The sequence below is a fragment of the Garra rufa genome, chromosome 20 (genome assembly GCF_049309525.1).
Source record: "Garra rufa chromosome 20, GarRuf1.0, whole genome shotgun sequence".
Taxonomy (NCBI): Eukaryota; Metazoa; Chordata; class Actinopteri; order Cypriniformes; family Cyprinidae; genus Garra; species Garra rufa.
The window spans coordinates 1162657-1183588 of record NC_133380.1 but is presented as its reverse complement, the minus strand read 5'-3'; the positions used below and the strand labels follow the sequence as shown (position 1 = coordinate 1183588).

At 36.8% G+C, this 20932-nt stretch overlaps 1 protein-coding gene across 1 annotated transcript in view; it reads left to right on the top strand.

Annotated features, from left to right (window-relative positions):
* Positions 1-20932, top strand: part of LOC141293575 (lysyl oxidase homolog 4) — a 30506-nt gene that overhangs the window by 4509 nt on the left and 5065 nt on the right. The window contains exons 4-13 of the mRNA XM_073825601.1: positions 1247-1461; positions 9247-9285; positions 9362-9572; positions 9653-9833; positions 11855-12009; positions 13424-13591; positions 15555-15717; positions 17128-17371; positions 19130-19245; positions 20156-20292. Coding sequence (XP_073681702.1) covers positions 1247-1461; positions 9247-9285; positions 9362-9572; positions 9653-9833; positions 11855-12009; positions 13424-13591; positions 15555-15717; positions 17128-17371; positions 19130-19245; positions 20156-20292 — 1629 coding nt within the window. The remainder of the gene's footprint in view (positions 1-1246; positions 1462-9246; positions 9286-9361; positions 9573-9652; positions 9834-11854; positions 12010-13423; positions 13592-15554; positions 15718-17127; positions 17372-19129; positions 19246-20155; positions 20293-20932) is intronic.

Below are 20932 nucleotides of genomic sequence, written 5' to 3'. Positions count from 1 at the left end.
TTGATGGTTTCTACCAGTTTTATCTGGTTGACCTACTGAACCGGTAGTCCATCCAGCTCCTAACTCTACTCTGACCATGTTAATGTGGCGTGATCATTCTTTTCCAGCGGTTCAACGGTGTCGTGTAATTGAAGACTAGCTGCGTAAACATGCTGCGAACCGCAGTCTTTTAGAGCCGGGTCATCTGATGATTGACAGCTCTCCGGAGGATCTGATTGGCTCTTTCAGTTCCTCCTGTCTGTGAGTTCAATTACAGGCAGATGTAAAGCCGTCGCCGCAAAGACTCCAGGATTAAACCGGAAAACGTCAGAAGAACTGAATCATTTAATCCTGGTTTGCTTAATAAAGAGCTGCTGCATCATACTTGAGCATGAATGTTTGGTCAAATTTCCAGATGAACTCTTACTGGACTGAAACAGCTTGGCTTTACTTGATTCTCCATAAATCATATGAGCCATAAAACCTGATGATCAAATATAATATTGAACCTACAGTGCCATGCAAAAGTATTCATACCCCTTCATTTTTTTCACATTTTGTTTGTTGCTGCATTATGTTAAACTGCTTTAAATTACTTTTTCCCACATCAATCTACACTCCCTACTCCATAAAGGCAAAGCAAATAGGTTTTTAACATTTATGCAGGATAACTGCCTGTAGAGCTCAGTGACAGACTTGCGTTAAGGCGATGATCTAGAGAAGAGTTCAGAAACAAATCTGCTGCATTGAAGGTTGACAGAAGCATTCTCCATAATGGAAGACGATTGGAACAACTAGGACTCTAGAAAATGTCCAAGCTGACAGAGATGGAGAGGTGAAAAGGTGAGGCAAAGAATGGCAGATAATTGCCAAATGCAGATGTGCAAAGATGCTCACATCAGACCCAAAAACACTTGAGGCTGTAAAGCTGCTTCAACTATGGACTGAGTTAAGGGTATGAATACTTATGCAATCTACTTATTTCAGAGTTTGATTTTTAATACATTTGTAACATTTGCAAATCTGGTTTTTGCTTTGTCATTATTATGGTGTATGGAGTGTAGATTGATGTGGGGAAAAACTCATTTAAAGCAGTTTAACATAATGCTGCAACAAAACAAAAATGTGAATAAAATGAAGGGGTACGAATACTTTTTCTAAAGGTTCAATAAACTCTTTCATTTTCCAACAATAGATTCTTCAGTTATTTCATATGTTAGGGTTCAGGGGTTAATGTTTAATTACTGTCCGTGTCTCTGTCTCTCAGCCGTCTGGATCGGTCCGACTGGACGAGGTGCGTCTCCGACCCGTTCTGGCCGCCACACGGAGCGCTGCGATGGTAACGGAGGGTGTGGTGGAGGTGAAGCATGCTGGGAAGTGGAGGCAGGTGTGCAGTCTGGGTTGGGATCTCAGCAGCAGTCGAGTGGTGTGTGGCATGCTGGGATTCCCTTCAGCGGAGCAGCATGACACACGCGTGTACCGGTGAGTATGAGAGATTCACGTCTTCATGTCGACTCTTGATGAATGTGCTGAGACCAAACGCATTACAAGTAACGCAAGTTACGTAATAATGTTACTTTTTCTAAGTAACTAGTAAAGTAACGCATTATTTTTTAATCGACAAGAAAATATCTGAGTTACTTTTCCCCCATTTATTGATGAAAAGCTCTCCTGTCCCCATGTGGAGAGAAATTGTGAGTAAGATGTTCCTTTAGTTCTAGAATAAATGTGAACATGCATTAATTCATCTCACTCACTAAAAAACAGATCCAGTGTTCTTCAAAATGAATACAAACACTGAAATTCAACGCAAACCTGCAATAATTCAATGTTAAATAATACAAATATTAGTTACTTTTTTAGGGGGTAACTCAATATTGTAACGCATTACTTTTAAAAGTAACTTTCCCCAACACTTACAACTAACTTAATTTAAGTTTAAATGAATATTCTGTTTATTTGTGTTTAATCTGGAATATTTTAAGTTTTACATGGTTTCTAGATCATTTAACTTGGTCGTTATATTAACTTTATGGACATTTTCTTCATTTTCAAACCTAAATGACCAAGCTTTCATTTTGGCGGGCTGCCGGCAAGTAGGTACATAGAGAGTTAGTGTTTTGTTCCTTTGATTGAAGAGTGTTCAGTGAATGAAATGTCACATTTTTGCATTGTACTTTGAAAACGGCAGCAAATAGCCTAGAAAAAAAATCATATACAGTATTACATTTTGTCAATCTAAAATGGCATTTGTGTTGTACAGCTGTCAACCATGTTGGTACGCAAATGCATGCTCTGAACTTATTTAGACAGCGCATTTTCTTATTTTAGTCGTGCATGTGGACCTCTTATTGACAGTTTAGGAGTTATGAGCAATTTCATACTTTTGATGGCTGTAGCGCCCCCGTGAGGCCGATTGGGACGAGAATTGGTGTCGTTGTAGGCGGTGTGAGTGCTACCATCCCTCCAAGTTTCAAGTCTCTACGACTTACGGTTTAGTCTGCACACTCAGTTTTACGCTGAGATTGCTGATCCGCTGATCCGTGACCATTCTAACAATTACAATAGGGTTTTTGAACCTCTAATGGGAAAAATGTAATTATCAAAAACTATGTAAGTATATGAGTAATACTAAACAAACACTGGCACTAGTTTGAGCGTGTTCATCTGGTATGACCCTGAATCTCTAGTTTCTAGAAGGTGATTGACTTGTGTTTGTGTTTCTGGCTGTAAATCAGCGTCGGTGTGAGATTTCAGGCTGCCGTCGTTCCTCGTCTTTCTAAACATCCGACTGGAGAAACTCTGCCGTTCATCATGAGACTCAGAAATGTTCCATAGACTGTGTGTTTAGTGTCAGATTGAGATTCAGGAATAGCAGCATGTGCTAAAACGAGCGCGTCCTCCTCTAATCGCATGTAATTATGTGATTCCAGTGGAAAACCATCCATCCGTCTGTCTCTCGGCCTCAGTCTCAGTCTGCTTCTGACTGCTTATATATGTGTGTCACTGAATATCCCAGGTGTTCCACTTCCTCTTCCTGTGAGGATAAGCGCTTGTGTAAGGCGTTGGGTCGGCCGTATGAAGCGCTGAGGCAGAGAGACCGCATGAGCCGTAAATAAGAGCAGCCGCACACAGACAGGCTTCCTCTGTCTTTACAGGAACCGCTGGCTCTTTTTATGGAGCCCGTCTGGACGTCCTGCTCTGGTCTTTCAGTTTCTGTCTGATAAACTTTCTCCATCTTCATCAGCGCACGTGCCTTACATCAGCTCTCACTTCCATTTCCTGATCAAATCAGCAGCTTCTTTCATCTTGTAGTGTTCAGTCATAACAGGACAGGAGGAACGTGAGATTCAGAGGAAGCGTGTCGAGATCTGCCTCGGTAATCGACTGACTGAGACTGATTAAACAACCTATATTATCACACCATCTTCATCAGCAGCGACCAGCTGAACCCAAAGACCTTTGCTGCCATATATATATATATATATATATTTTTTTTTTTTTTTTAAATATACAAATGTTTTTAAAAACACCTAAATTACATAGATAAATACATTCACGTCACATTTGAAGAAATACTTTGTTGTCTGTAACACACAAATCATCAAGAAAGATATTTGACATTTAAAAAATATATTTCTTTGAGCTTCACTGTTTACAAAATATATTTAGCATGCATTTAAAATATATTTTGTCCTCAAAAATATTTATTGTTTTGCTAAATGGGATCTAAGGGCTGTTCATACAAAAAAAAAAAAAAAAAAAATATATATATATATATATATATATATATATTATTTTTTTTTTTTTGCCTTTATTTTTTAAATATATTTGTAATAATATTTTTTTTTTTTACAAAATTTATTTAGAATGTATTTAATGCCTCAAATTATGTATTTTGGCCTTAAAATATGTATTTTTTTGCTATGTGGGATCTAAGGGTGGTTCATATAAAAATATGATTTTAATATAACATAATATAATGTAATATAATATAATATGTAATCACACACACACACACACACACACACATATATATAATTTTTTGGGGGAGGGGAAATATTTGCAATAGTATTTTTTAAATATATTTTATATAGATAAAATGTGTATATATATTTAAAATATATTTAATATATTTTAAATATAAATGCAGTACATAGATAAATACATTCGCATGTCATATTTGAAGAAAAACCTTTTATATAAATAAAAGTATTTATATATAAAAAAATTATATTATTATTTATATATATATATATATATATATATATATATATATATATATATATATATTTTTTTTTTACATATTTGTAATAATATTAAAAAAAAATATATATATATATACAACATTTTCCAAAAATATAAATGCATTACATAGATAAATACATTCACATGCCATATTTGAAAAATAAATAAATGTTTTCTGTAACACATTTGAATAAAAATCATCAAGAACTACATTTCATATTTCAAAAATATATTTCTTTGAGCTATGCTGTTTACAAGATATATTTATAATGTATTCAAAATATATTTTGGCTTCAAAAATATGTATTGTTTTGCTATGTGAAGAAAAAATTTAAAAAAAATTAAAAAACGCAAAATGTGGGCAGTGGAATGGAAAAAAGCATAAGGTTTTTAGACACTTTTTTAAAAAGTTAAACTTATTATTTAACATTATTAACGTTACTGGAAGAATGTTTGTTTTAACATTTCTGTGTAAACACGTAATGTACGACCGCCGTAGAATCAAAGTCAGCTCCAAAGCAGTGGACCAATCAGAAGACTCCGGAGGCGGAGCAAGCGTTTCAAGCTTTTGTTTACAGAAGCAAGTTGTGATGGCAACTGTTTTATTTGACGTCAACGTGTCAGAGAAGTCGTTTTGCGCTGTGCTTTTTAAAAACCATTCCTCAGCATTGCGTCTCACGTTTTTAGCTGGAAAGACGGTTCCTTATTCTGCACTCAGAGACACTTTAATAAGAAAAACCACAGTTTTAATGACCAGTATTTCTGTGGTCTGGAATAGATTTAATAGTTTCGACCTTTTCTTCACTCTCGCTGCACTTTACATTACTTGGCTTCCAGTGCAAATCTAAAGATTCAACAAAATGGCAACAAAAAGTTTTATTTTCTGAGTTTGTGATTAAAACAGGACTTTTTTTTGTCAGTGTTCCAGAGCACAGAGGAGCAGGGCTGTATTCTGTGTGTGTGTGTATTGTTCTGAGGAGCTGTAATTTATTCCGGAGTGGTAAATGACGGGTTTGAGTCTCTCAGAGCTGCTGGTGTTCCTGTCCTGCCTATATTAAAGCCAAGCCGCAGTGAGATTCTGTGTTTCTGCGAGTGATTTTTAATAGCCGGTTTCGCTCAGCTGTTTCAGAACTCCACCCGTTTCAACTCATTTCTGTCTGTTGTTTCGTTTAAACTCTTTTCATTGTGAGAAAAAGCACCTTGGAAGAAACTTGTTTGGTTTATATGTAGATTAAATGTGTTTTCATTTCAGGTCACGAGAGTAAAGAGCAGGGCGCTGATGTTATTTTGTGGATTACATCTTATCGTCAGATCTTTATATTTAAATATCATAATTAGTTTGACACAGATTCCCTAAACGCACTGAAAAATAGCCACTTTTCTTCTCTAAAGAGGGAGTTTGATGGAAGGATGTTTGGGTTTGTTGAAGAAAATCCCAGTGTTTTGCACAAAACTGGTTGTTAAAGTGACCATACCCTTATGGCAGAAAATAGACTTCAAAGTATGGCCAAAAATATATTTGCTAAATAAATATATATATAAATCTATTTATTTATATATCTATTTAGGAATCAATATGCAAAAAAGCACATTTTGTAAAAAAAAAAAAAAAAAAAAAAAAAAAAAAATATATATATATATATATACACACTACCAGTCAAAAGTTTGGACACACTTGATTTAATGTTTTTCATGATCTAAAAACTCAAATAGTATTTTTTAGTCAAATATGAATTATTTTAAAAACAATACAATATATTTTATTTTAAGAATGAAGTTAAGAATTTTTCTCATAGAAAAAAAAATCAATTCTTAATTTCAGTTTTTCTTAAAAACAAACACAGTTTGTATTTGAAAATAAAATAAAATAAATAAAATGAAAAATATATTGTATTTTTTTTTATAATTAATATTTGACTTAAAAACTACTTTTGAGTTTTTAGATCATGAAAAACATTAAGTCAAGTGTGTCTAAACTTTTGACTGGTAGTGTGTATGTATATATATATATATATATATATATATATATATATATATATATATATATTTTTTTTTTTTTTTTCTTTTTACAAAATGTACTTTCTTGAATATTGATTCCTAAATAGATTGTAAAATATATATATATATATATATATATATATATATATATATATTTTTTTTTTTTTTTTCTTTTTACAAAATGTACTTTCTTGAATATTGATTCCTAAATAGATTGTAAAATATATATATATATATATATATATATATATATATATATATATATATATATATATATATTTATTTATTTATTTATTTTATATATATATTTTAGCAAATATATTTTTTGCCATACTTTGAAATTGATTTCAAAATCAAGATGCAAGAAAGTACATTCTGTAAAAAAACAAAACAAAAAAAACAAATATGTATATATATTTAAATATATATATTTCTTTTTACAAAATGTACTTTCTTGCTACTGAAATACATTTTGGATGAAACTGTTTTTTAGTTGTCATGTGTGTATTATTTTCCTGTAGGGATGCTGATTGTTGCGTTTGCTGAGCGTCAGCGGTGTGTTTGTGTGTTGTTGTGATTTACAGACAGGCGTGTGATCTACAGTCTGATTGTCTCGTGTGTTTTCTGCATGTTTTCGTGTCTGCTCTTGACTGACGATGTGGTCGTCCCCCATTAATGCTTCTTCAGCTCTTCTGATCTTCTCTTGATGTGTCTGTGGCTCCGGGCTGCTCTGGGGTCATGTGACTGCTCTCAGCCAATCACGGCCCTGCGTAGATTTCTGTTGATGTGGCAAATAAGTGGTTTCCTAAAGTCATGCTGCCAACCAGAGCGGACCACCAGCGCTCAGACAGACTATATATATATATATATATCTGCTGGTGAATGATGAACACACATGCTACTCGCCACGCTGCATTTCCACAAACACGGCGATATCATGCACTTTATGTGGTGTTTGTGTGTGTTTGCTGCGTTTCCATGCGACACGGAGAGCTCTGTGTGTTTCAGCAGGTGCTTGTGGGTATTTTTAACTGCTGCTTTAATTCAGTGACTCGTTAGGACAGTCGTTTCAGCTCTTTTGTTTAACCTTCTCTAAATTCAGCCGCCGTATAAAGTGATGCAGGATGGTGTATTTTTGTAGGCCGAAACCCAGAAACCCCTTCCGGCTCAATGTGTTTTGATTGTTTTTTTGTTTTTTTTTTGGTTAAATGCTTAAAATGTCTGTGATTAACCCTCATGTTGTGTTCTGGTCATTTTATAACAGGGGTTTCAGGATTTTTTTTTTTTAGAAAATGTTCATGTTTTCACACTGGGAATAAAACAAGCCACACTTGTGGTTTTTCCAGTCAAATTTGATTGGCATACAAAACATTTCTTACTATACCATCACACACTTGCACTTTTGCACACAGTTGCATGCACTCAAATACACACACTTACATGCACACACTCTCACACTTGCACTCACACACCTGTCACTCTCTTGCAGACATGCACACACTTACGCTCACTCTCGCACACACTCAAACATACTCAGAAGCACACTCAAACTCTCACATGCACACACACACACACACACACACACACACACACACACACACACACACACACACACACACACACACACACACACACACACACACACACACACACACACACACACATAATACATTTTTTCACTCAAAAACTGAAGCGCATGAGCTCAGAACAATAAAACAATAGTCATTCAGTTCCAAAACCTGTGCTAAGTGAAAGAAAAACAAGTTGATGAAAAGATTAAATATAGTGTTTGGCGATAATAGTAAGAGGAAGCAAACTACACAAATGTGACCCTGGACCACAAAACCAGTCATAAGGTTAAATTTTACAAAACTGAGATGTATGCATCATATGAACGTTCAATAAATAAGCTTTCTATTGATGTATGGTTTGTTAGGATTGGACAATATTTGGCTGAGATACAACTATTTGAAAATCTAGAATCTGAGGATGCAAAAAAATCAAAATACTGAGAAAATCACCTTTAAAGTTGTCCAAATTAAGTTCTTAACAATGCATATTACTAATCAAAAATTACATTTTGATAAATTTATAGTAGGAATTTTGCAAAAAATCTTCATGGAGCATGATCTTTACTTAATTTCTTAATGATTTTTGGCATAAAAGAAAAATCAATCATTTTGACCCATGCAATGTATTTTTGGCTATTGCTACAAATATACCCCAGCGACTTAAGACTGGTTTTGTGCTCCAGGGTCACAAATATGTCATCACTGCAGCTGACTATTAAAATCAATCCTTTCCAAACCCCAACCCCAGAGATCCGAATGTGCACACATCTGAATGCATTTACATAAATACATTTGGCAAAATGACTTACACTTCATTTAGGGTACACATTTAATTTAATCAGTTCTTGATTTCCCTGCGAATCTAACCACGCTTCACTCTCGGAGCTACAGGAGAGCTCATGAATGCTCATGTTTATGAGTCTGGTTCTGTCTGTTAGGAAAGCTGTGTTTCAGATTCCAGACCCGGTCTAGACCAGAATACACCTGGGCCTCGTTTCGCCGTGTTTTCATGCCCGTCCTGCGCTGGAGCTGAGATATATGGACGGAAACACAAGCATGAGTGGTTTTGGCTCAACATTGAGAACATGGAGATCCGTGTGTGATCGTCTACTGACCACAAACCCAGCAGAACGTCCCAGAGTGTTTCGATAGACGCTCCCGTTTGGTTTATTTACCATCTGCTGCTCGCTGACGGCCCTATATATATATATACATACATACAGTCATGGCCAGAATTATCGGCCCCCTTGGAAAATATGAGCAAAGAACGCTATAAAAATAAATCTGCATTGTTTATCCTTTTGATCTTACATTTAAAAAAATCACAAAAATCCAACCAGAGGTAAATGTGTGTCTGACAAGTGACTGACACATAAACAAGCTGCGTCGCTCATGTGAAGCCTGTTTATTTAATCCAGTCCTATTTATTGGCTCATTTGTGTCGTTTCAGGAAACTGTGGGACTCCAAGATGGAGGATCCAGCCACAAGGTACGGCTTCATTTGCTGTTTATTTTCAGTGCTGGCTGTGAGAGCGGGACTCATAGAGGGATGTGTTCGTCTGCAGGTCTGCGGTCAGCAAGAAGGCGTTCTGGATCGAGCGGGTTCAGTGTTCGGGTACGGAGATTTCACTGGCGCAGTGTCGGGCGCAGCTCTCCGTCCCGCGGCACGACGTCCCCTGCTCCGGAGGAATGCACGCAGTGGTGCGCTGTGTTCCCGGCACTCAGTTCTCCAGAATCTCCTCCTCTGGATACCCGCAGGCTCCGCCTCCTCTGAACGTGAGTGCACTGAACATGATCCGTCTGTGGGCAGCGGATCCGGTGGTGCAGGGTTCACGGTGTGTGTCGTGTCTCCGCAGGCGGCGGTGCGTCTGAAGGCCGGGCCCCGGTTGGGCGAGGGCCGTGTGGAGGTGCTCCGCGAGGGTAAGTGGGGAACCGTGTGTGACCATCTGTGGGATCTGACAGCGGCCAGCGTGGTGTGCAGAGAGCTGGGCTTCGGCTCGGCCAAAGAGGCCCTGCGAGGAGCGCTCATGGGTCAAGGTAACGCCACAGGCTGTTTATAATGGTCACCTTACCGTGCTAAAAGATTCAGAGCTGATACAAGCCACTCATTTCAATGCTATTTCCTCTTTCCCAGTGGCTGATGGGTATGTCGAGTGTGAGTTTCTCCGCTAGTCTAAACAGAAAACATGAAACGCTCACACGGACGCAGTTCAGACGCTGCGATGTGAATGTTTAGTTCAGTCTTCATGCTTCTGTGGCAACACTGCAGTTTGGGCCACACCATTTTGGGAAGAAATCTATTATTTGCAATTTTTGCTTAAAACAATGATTATTGATATATAAAATAATAATAAACCCTTGCCACCCTGTAGAATTTGGCACCCTGTGGAAATTCTGGCCCCACAATAATAATAGTATTCTCATACTTATATATTTATATAATTATTCTTATATTTGAAAAGTACATTTTAAAAAATTGTGTGTTTAAGAGAAATAATATGTGACCCTGGACCACAAAACCAGTCAGTTTTTTTAAAATTATTTGAAATTTTGAATGATTTAAATATTTGGCTGAGATACAACTATTTGAAAATCTGGAATCTACAGTACAGACCAAAAAATGAATGAGAAGGTGTGTCCAAACTTTTGGTCTGTACTGTATATTTTTCTGTTTATTAAAGATTTTACTCTACATTTGTGCAGTTTTCAGTGGGTTAGTGATATTTTTTAAATATATATAAATTAATACATTTTTAAAAATGGGTTTGAGTGCTTTAATTCATGGGGATAACATGGATAAATTCACATGGTTTAGTGTAAGATTTTTGCCCATTTTTTTGGAAAATCCAGTTTTAAAAGTAAAAAAAAACAACTAGAAATAACTTTTACCAGTAGGTGGCTGCAGAGCTCCACTATTTGCTATTTGACCACCTGAAAGATATTTTTTCACAAGTTTTTTCAGTTGAATTCATATCCACAGTACAGACCAAAAGTTTGGACACACCTGAATGAGGAAGTGTGTCCAAACCTTTGGTCTGTACTGTAAGAGTGCAAAAAAATCAAAATATTGAGAAAATCGCCTTTAAAGTTGTCCAAATGAAGTTCATACAATATATATTTTTTTATATTTCTACAAACATACTCATGCTGCTTAAGACTGGTTTGTAATCCAGGGTCAAAATTATTGATTTTTCTTTCATGCCAAAAATCATTAGAATATTAAGTAAAGATCATGTTCCATGAAAATATTTTGTACATTTCCAACTGTAAATATATTGAAATGTAATTTTTGATTAGTAATAAGCATTTCTAAGAACTTTATTTGAACAACTTCAAAGGCAATTTTCTCAATATTTAGATTTTTTGCACCCTCAGATTCCAGATTTTCAAATACTTGTATCTCAGCCAAATCTCAATTTTAAAAAACTGACCCATATAACCCATGTTCTGTGGTCCAGGGTCACATACAGTGTATGCCTTCATTTATGAATTTCCAAAATGTCAACAGAGAGACTAGGCTTATAGACAGGTATTTTTAGTGTAATGTTGGTCCACTTGCTAATCCATGACTAACCAGCGTAAACAGTCACAAAAACACACATCAGCATCACGATGAGTTTCCGCAGCATGCTCTCCTGTATAATGTGGATTTGTTCCATCTCCTCACGTTTGGGGTTTTGCCCTGATGTTTGAGTGCTTCTATTTTCAGGCGTAATGTTCTGAATTATACGCTGTCAGGCTGTTCTTCAGTGGTGACGAGGAGAATAAGAGACACGTATGCTGGTGACTTCATGACCCAGTTTGCCCAAATTACAGGGAGTCTCATCCGTACGCACGCGTCTCTCCGTCCCGTCTGCTGCTATTTCCATCTATTAAACGCTTCCATTTGGCCCGTGTGTGTAATTTAGTGAACCAGCGTCCACATCACACATGCGCACACCCGTTTGTCTTGCAGTCCGGCCAGTTGCAGTTTTCTGCCAAACACAACGAGCTAATGACTATTTCTAGCAGGTAAAGGGGCTTGTGGTGCACTGGATCATGTGTTTGTGTTTGTGCAGGTACGGGTCCCATCCACATGAACGCGGTGCAGTGTTCTGGCCAGGAGAGCTCCGTCACACAGTGCCGCTTCAAGGAGGTTCCGCTGTACTCGTGCAAACACTCTCAGGACGCGTCTGTCCGCTGCAACGTCCCCAACACCGGCCTGAGCGCTACGGTACGTCCATAGACACTTACTGTAAATGTTAGTTTTCTTCTTCCAATTTTAAACCATTGGCAACCCGTAGAAGTGGATGGTAAAAAGTTGTGAAATTTGGCACACAGATAGAGCACAGGATGAACATTAATCACAGCAAATTTGGAGTCTCTAACTCAAACTCTCTAGCGCCACCAACTGTCCAAAGTTGCACTCATGTTACTCCAACAACTGTAGAAACTAAAACACTTAATTCTTGAAACTCTTTGTTATTTGAACTCCTCTAAGACTGATTTTATAAAAGCAAACCAAATCATTTTCAGATCATGCATCATATTGATTAGTCACATCGTTCTGGTATAACACACGGATGAATTTGAAGAAGAGTTGGCCAAAGTATGTCTGAGGCTGTGTGTCTGCAATGCTTAAATATTTTCTGACCAAACTTGGTGTTTGTAATGACAGCCATGATCTGAGGACACCTGCAGAGTTTTGGCACAGCGCCCCCTAGTGGACAGGAGATAGAGTACCTGGGTCATGCATCCCTCTCTGCTATTTTGATTTTCTTTGAAAACCTATATATTTGAACTCCTCGTAGACTGATTTTCACAAAAAAAAAAAAAAAAAAAAAAAAAGGTTATGGAAATCAAGTTAAGTCAAATTGTTCTCAAATAATTTGTAAACAAATTTGACGAAGAGTACGCCATAGGCTATATCTCCACAGCACTTTAACATGTTTACACCAAACTTGGTGTGTGTTATGACGGCCATGACCTTAGGATATTTGCACAGTTTCTGCACAGCGCCACCTAGTGGACAGGAGATAGATTCCCTGAATCATGTTGAGAATACCAATTATGCCATAGTCGGCCAAACTTCCTGTCCACTATCATGGTGAAATTTGGAGGACAAAGTGTAGACATTGTTATAAATTGTTTACATAAATTCCAAGTTTTGAAAACAGCACCTAGCTTAATTCCTTAAAAAGGAGCTTTTTGATTTTCTTTGAAAACCAAATTTTATTCAGAATATCTTCAGACCATGTCAATAAAACGTTGATTGGTCAAATGGTTCTCAAATCATGTGTAAATGAATTTGATAAAGAGCACACCAAATGGATTTGAGGCTATATCTCTGTAACAGTTTAGCGTATTCAGACCAAACTGAATACACCTGCACTGTTTGTGCAAAGCGCCACCCAGCGTTTAACTTCCTGTCCTGCAGTTTTATTTTTTCAAACTCCTCCTAGACTTTTCATCTGATTTTCACCAAATTTGATTTAGATGTTTAGCTCATCATTTATCGTTTGGTTGTGCTCAGCCCCTTATATGCTGCTTGGAGCCTTGAGCTTTTTGAGCCTTTTGAGCAAAAATAAAGAAGTGATATTTGATCTGACGAGTGACGCTCAGACGACTGTGTGTCCTGTGATCCTCAGGTGCGTCTGGCAGGCGGGCGGGAGGCGGCGGAGGGCCGTGTGGAGGTGCTGATGGAGGTGAACGGTCAGCAGCGCTGGGGCTCCGTCTGCAGTGAGAACTGGGGCATTAATGAGGCCATGGTGGTGTGTCGACAGCTCGGCTTCGGCTTCGCTTCTAGAGCCCATCAGGTACGTGACGTTCCTTCCTCGGTTTTACATCTGTACGTCACAGATCTCATGACGGAGAAGCATTTACTTACTGTATCACGGTGCTGCACCAGAATGTTCACACCAGAACAAATGTTTAATATGAAAAATATTTCGATTGACAATTTATATTAGTGCTGTCCACCGATTTATCGCATCCAAAATAAAAGTTGTTGTTTACATAATATATGTGTGTGCACTGGGTATATTTAATATGTAAATATAAATACACACATATGCATGGATGTATTTAAGAAAAATATGTTATGTTTATATATTAAATATATTTATATATAATATTAATTATTGAATAAAAATGTATTTCAAAATAAATAAAAAATATATACTGTATGTGTGTGTATTTATATATACATAATAAATATACACAGTAGACACACTTATATTATGTAAACAACAACTTTTATTTTGGATGTGATTAATCGCGATTAATCGTTTGACAGCACTAATTTATATACCTTTTACCCTTAAATGCTCATCTTGTCTAGCTCTGTGTGAACTCTGTGTATTCCGGTTCAAGACAGTTAGGGTAATGTCAAAAACTCCCATCTCATTTTCTCCTCCAACTTTAAAATCGTCGTACATCGCTGCAGAAGTACTGACCCAGTGTTTACAAAGTGAACGTGCAAAGAAGATCAAACGCCCTTTACAAAAAAAAGGTAAAACATCGATTTAGGTCAATTTTAATGGTTGGAGGTGAAAATGAGATGGGTTTTTTCGACATACCCTAAATGATTGTTACGCTAGATAAGACTCTTCTTCCTCTGCTGGGATCGTTTAGAGTCCTTTGAAGCTGCATTTAAACTGCATTTTGAAAGTTCAAATTGGGGCACCATAGAAGTCCACTATATGGAGAACACTCCTGAAATGTTTTCGTCAAAAAACATAATTTCTTCATGACTGAAGAAAGAAAGACATTGATTTGATGACAAGAGGGTGAGAAAATGATCTGTAAATTTTTGTTCTGGAAGTGAACTTCTCCTTTAAGAGATTAAAATCGCAACTTTCTTAAAAAAATGGTACAAATTATTTGTAATAGAAATGGGTTAAGGTTGGGGTTATGACGTGTGGCAGATGAAAATGCAGTAATAGAAAACAATCTTGTGTTCAGATGGTTGGGAATCAATCATGTGAGACAGTTCTGAAAGATAAATACACTCAATTATTTAGATTATGAAATTGGGCTCAGGTGTTTCAAAATTAATAAAACAGTATTTGAGAATGTGTGCGACGAGATCGGTGCTCTGGTTAGTTCAGTTATCCTGATCTGGTGAGGAAAAGTCACATGAGTTTTTTGTGGGAACATAGTGAAAAAACATCTGAACCGAAAGCACGTCAGTACTGTTTGACTTTATTTCTTTTCTGTGACCAGAGGGTGTCAGAAATGTCATTTCTTCCTGCCAAATGTTTGTTGGTGTGAAGAGGCGGTAACACTTCTGAATTAGCACAAACTCTCTCAACTCGATTGTCATTGTACTGAAACAGTATTGAAAGACTCTTATGAGCGACTATGCAATATTCACACATTGAAATGACTTGTTTTTGATCATCGTGTCGAGCCGCTCATTAACCGTCAGTTTATTCAGTATTGCATAGCTGAATGCGTTTCATTCGTCTGCTGTCAGTGTTTACATCCGTGGAGCTTTTGTTTTCACGGCTGTTGTTTCCCATGCAGAGCTAATTACAGCCCTGCACAGATTCAGGGAAAGAGCAGGAAACCCAGAGAGAAAACAAACCCAAAATAGAGCTGCTGGACTGGATCACATTTGCACTCTTATAAAAGCCCGTTTAAAAGCGGCTCTCGCTAAATAGACGGTGGAGAGGAACGTGGAAAATATTTGATAATGTGCATGAATTAGCTGTAATAGCGGCCGTTATTAGACTCTGCGGATTCCTGCGGCCTCTGTCACGTGTGTCCGTCCCGCAGGAGACCTGGTACTGGCCCAGCAGCTCCGGAGCGGAGGACGTGCTTCTGAGCGGAACGCACTGCGTCGGCACCGAGATCTCCATCCAGCAGTGCCGCAGGAACGGACAGATGTACTGCCCACGCGGAGGAGGAACCAGAGCCGCCGGAGTCACCTGTGCGGATGGTATGAACACACCTCAACACACACACACACACACACACGCACACGCACACGCACACGCACACACACACACACACACACACACACACACACACACACACACACACACACACACACACACACACACACACACACACACACAGACACATATATGAGCAATATCACACAGTAGACATGAGATATGGCTGTATATCAGCACTGCTGTGATTCGGGTGTAGATAATCACAGCATGCCATATCTCATGTCTACGAGAGTGATATTGCATTTATACAACAGTTTGATGGCACGATTGTGTAAATACATGAGAAACAACAGTGGAGCATCTTTAAAATCCCTCTTTTGTGCAGAACTACTCCCTTCCGCCATGGATTCAAATCTAAAGTTAATCAGCTGAGCACAAGCCTCCGTTACTAATTCCAAAACGTCACTGTTGAACTAGTAATGAACAAACATTGAGTTGCTTCATTGAAAGCATATTGTATTACCGAATTAAAAGCTCAAAGTGTTATGAGAGAGAGATGGACTGAGTGATCGTGAAACATTAGTTTGAATGTCCGCTGTGGAAAGCGTTATCTTTGTCGTAATATCCTTTCATCTGTTAACGCTGATTTCAGAAGACAGCGCAGCTCAGTGCATTTGTTAGCTGCGTCAAGCTGTTGTTAAAACTAAAAATAACAGTTTCTTTATTTTTTAGCCTAAAAGTCTTTCCTGCTGACTCTTTTCGTCATCTAATAGTGGAACAATGTAACTAAAATCACCATCATGAACAAAAACACTGTTTCTCAATACTAAATACTTTTAAATACTACTATTTTTTACATTAAATATTATTTATAAATATTATAAATATTTATAAATAAATATTATTTGTTACAAACTATGAAACGGCTGTTGGAGTTCTGATATCGCTCTAATATCGCACTCCTATCAGCCAATCAGATTCGAGGACCAGAAAAAAATGTTGTATAAATATACAAATGGGTCAAAGATTTTAAGATGTCCAAGTCAAAAGAAATGTACAAAAGTGATTTTATGTCCATAGAAGCACATTAAATGTAAGTAAAGTGTCTACTTTTTAAGGTTTCAAATATGTTTTTGGAAAATAAAAGTGTCAAAATGGACCTTCATCAAACCTGGAATTAATTGAGCAATTTGTGCCAGCCCGGTGAGAAAGCTATTGTAATAATGACAATTTTGTGAAAATAAATACGTTGGAACCACCAAGCATAAGTGCATGTTTTATTGCACCCCTAAAACAAAATAAAGACTTTTTAAAAGAGCATAATAGGACCCCTTTAAACAGAAAACAATTTAAAGCAGTATTACACTTGCTTGAACCCTTTATCGTCTTTGACCCATATACCGCACAAATGCACACAATCCGTTGCTGAACATGTGGTGTTTGTTGGTCAGTGGCTCCGGATCTGGTGGTGGACGCGCAGCTGGTGCAGGAGTCTGCGTATCTGGAGGACCGACCGCTGCATCTGCTCACCTGCGCTCACGAGGAGAACTGTCTGTCTTCTTCTGCCGCCCGCATGAACTGGCCGTACGGACACCGCCGCCTGCTGCGCTTCTCCTCTCGCATCATGAACCTGGGACGAGCCGACTTCAGACCGCGAGCCTCACGAGAGTCCTGGACCTGGCACCAGTGCCACAGGTGAGTGTCTCCTGTCTGTCTGCCTCAGTTTGAGCATTACACCGTGTCCTAACTACTCGAGACAAGATTCCAGCAACGAGCAATTTGGCTTTCAGCAAAATTTAAAAATCTTAAGGTTTAGTTTTATTTCTATTTTTAATTGTTCATAAAAGCTACTTTTTCAGACTCGTCCTAGATGGTTTGTCTGATTTTTGTCAAAATCGGCTCAGATCATCTTCAGACCATGCTGGCAAAAAGTTGATTAGTCAACCGTTCTCAAATAATGCACAAACAAAATCTACGAAAAGCACACAAAAATGGATGTGAGGCTGTGTCTCTGCAACGGTTTGGCGTATTGGGACCAAACTTGGTGTGTATTATAACAAGCATGACCTGAGTCTACCTGCAGTGTTTCGTCACAGTGCCACCTAGTGGTCAGGAGATACAAAAATTGCTATTTTGGCTAATAACTACTGAATGGTTTGGCTGAAAGTCTCAAAACTGGTCTCTTTTGTTTCTGATGAGCATGCTGCGTTGAACAATACCAAATTTTCCCATGTCAGCCATTTGACCCCGTTTTGAATTTTGTCAAAAAATGCTATATTTTACGAAGTCATTGACATATCATTTCAAAACTTGGTATGTGTCTTTGGCACCATGCCCTGACAGTACTCAAAACGTTTGAGGGCAGTGCCACTTTGTTATAATGAACTTTCTAAAAATGCTAATAACTTCTGATCAAAATTGCTTATTGTGATGAAAGTGATCTCAATATATTCCTTGGGTCATGTCGAGAACATTGATATCAATTTTGCCAAAATTGGCCGAACTTCCTGTCCGCTATTTTGATTAATGCTGTAAAACTTTTTCTAACTCTTCCTAGACGGTTGGTCCGATTTTCACCAAATTTAACTTGGATCATCTACAGACCATGCTGACAAAAAGTTATGGATTTTGCGTCAAAATATGAAACGGTTTTCATTTAAAGCATAAATGAATATTTTGACAAAATTTAGGTTGTTGCATTGTCTTCTCACACCGATCAGGCCACATCAATTTGGTAACAGCGCCACCGATTGGTCAAGAGTAATAAACCATTCATTAACCATTAATTATGAAAGTTCCAAAAATGCTAATAACTGTAGATAGCATTAGCTTATTGTAAGAAAGTGGTCTCAAAATATTCCTATGCTGACAACATAGATACCAATTATACCCTTGTAGGCTGAACTTCCTGTCCGCCATATAGATTTATGTTGAAAACCTACTTTTTCTAACTTGTCCTAGACCGTTGGTCCAATTTTCACCAAAATTGAGTCAGATCTCCTTCAGACTGTGCTGACAAACAGTTATGGATTTCATGTTGATAGATGAAACTGTTTTCATACAGCGTCGCTACAAATTTTAGCCTTGATGCCAAAATGACTCTAATGCTTTATCTCTGCAAAGATTTGACATTATGAAACCAAACTCTGTGTATGCCTTTGTCACCTCACACTAAACACACCACATCAGTCTGATAACAGCAACACCTACTGGTCGACCGTGATAAATCTTTCAATCTTATTAATAGTGACTGTATTTGGTTTTTTAGCCTTTTTGCTTAAAATCTTAAATACGTCTATGTAATACGTCTATAATAACTGCGGCCAGGATTCTGCGGTCAGTTGAAGTTCTGGTCCAGCACTCAATGAGGTGTCATGTGACACTTTACAGGCCAATCAGAGGCCTAGGCTGGTGTCAGGTGGTTGGTTTGACCGTGTGACTGGTGTCTTACAGGCATTACCACAGCATCGAGGTGTTCACGCACTATGACCTCCTGACCCTGAACGGCACGAAGGTCGCGGAGGGTCACAAGGCCAGTTTCTGTCTGGAGGACACATACTGCCCTGACGGTAAAACTCCTTTATGAATGCTGCCATCTTTACTGACGGATAACCACAAACCCTCAGCTCATTTAACACTTTATACATCACAGTTTTACTTTTATTCGCTTTATGTATTTTTTGAGTTGTATTTTTACTTTTAGAACCATATGTAACCCTGGACCACAAAACCAGTCATAAGGGTCTATGCTTGTGCGTATATATATATATATATTTGTATTTTTTTCAAAGATTTTTTTCTTTCAATCATTTTAACGAGTTTTGTCTTTTTTTTTAAAGATTTTTTCTTTCCCCCAAACTTTTTTATTTTTATTTTTTCATTTTTTATACAAAATATATATATTTTTAAATGATCTTCTGCATAATAACAATGAGCTGATTGTCTAACCTCTAAACACTTTTTTGTTCATATATTTATTTTTTGTATTTTTTTCAATGATTTTTTTTCTTTTTTAAAGACTATCTTCTTTTTTCCCCAAAATGTTTTCACTTTTTTATTTTTCAAATATGTTTATCTTTTTTAGATAAATACGTTTATCTAAGTCTTTTGACAAAAACCAATGTTTCGTTTTGTTTTTTAATTCATGTATTCACTTTTTTTCCCAAAGACTTTTCTTTTCAAAGATTTTTTTCTGTCAATTTTTTTTTACAAATTTTGTCTTTTTTCAAAGATGTTTATTTTCTCAAAATGTTTTTATTTTTTTTTTCAAAGACTTTTTTTTTCCCAAAGATTTTTTTTCTGTCAGAATTTTTGTCTTGTTTCAAAGATGTTTCTTTTCCCAATGTTTTTCAGACTTTCTTTATTTTTCAAATATGTTTTTCTTTTTTAAAAATATTTCCAAATACTTTTTTCTCTTCTTTTTTTCCCAAAAACATTACAAAATAATTGTTCTTTTATGCTGCATCTCCACAATAACAGGTCTGACAAAGCGCTACGCCTGCTATAACATGGGCGAACAGGGCATCACTGTGGGCTGCTGGGATACGTACCGCCACGACATCGACTGCCAATGGGTGGACATCACCGACGTGCGGCCCGGAGACTACATCTTCCAGGTCAGAGGTCGCGCACGCCCTAATCTAACCAATTAAAACAATCAAATAAATCTACTTTATTTGAATTTGGTTATTATGAAATATTAGATTTTCTTATAAAAAGAAGGAAAAAATTATAAGACAATCTTTTATTTTATTATAAAAAAGAAAGGGAAAATGATAAACAATTTTGGGGAAAGAAAACTAATCTTAATTCAAAGACTAAATAATATTTTTCTCTTGTTTTAAGCAAAAACTAACAAAATTTAGATTATATATTCAGAAAACTAGACATAGTATCTTAAGTCATTTTAATTGTCAGGTAAATGCATCTTGATTCAAGAATTTGTAGATATTTATACTAGAAAACAAGACTAAAATACTAAGAAAGAAAATATGTTTTTCCAGTAAAAGAAAAATAGAAGAATTTTATTAAAATAGACTTTCTCTTAGAATTTCAAAAATCTTTAATATTTTATTATTTTTGTTATAAGGAAGACGAACGTATTTCATTTTCATAAATTCTGTATTATTATTAGATAATATTTCATTATAAAAAAGAAAATAATTTTAAGCAAGAAAGTAATAAAAAAAAATTGTATTATTATAAGATATTTGACTTTCTTATAAAAAGAAGAAAACATATTTTATTTAAAAAATG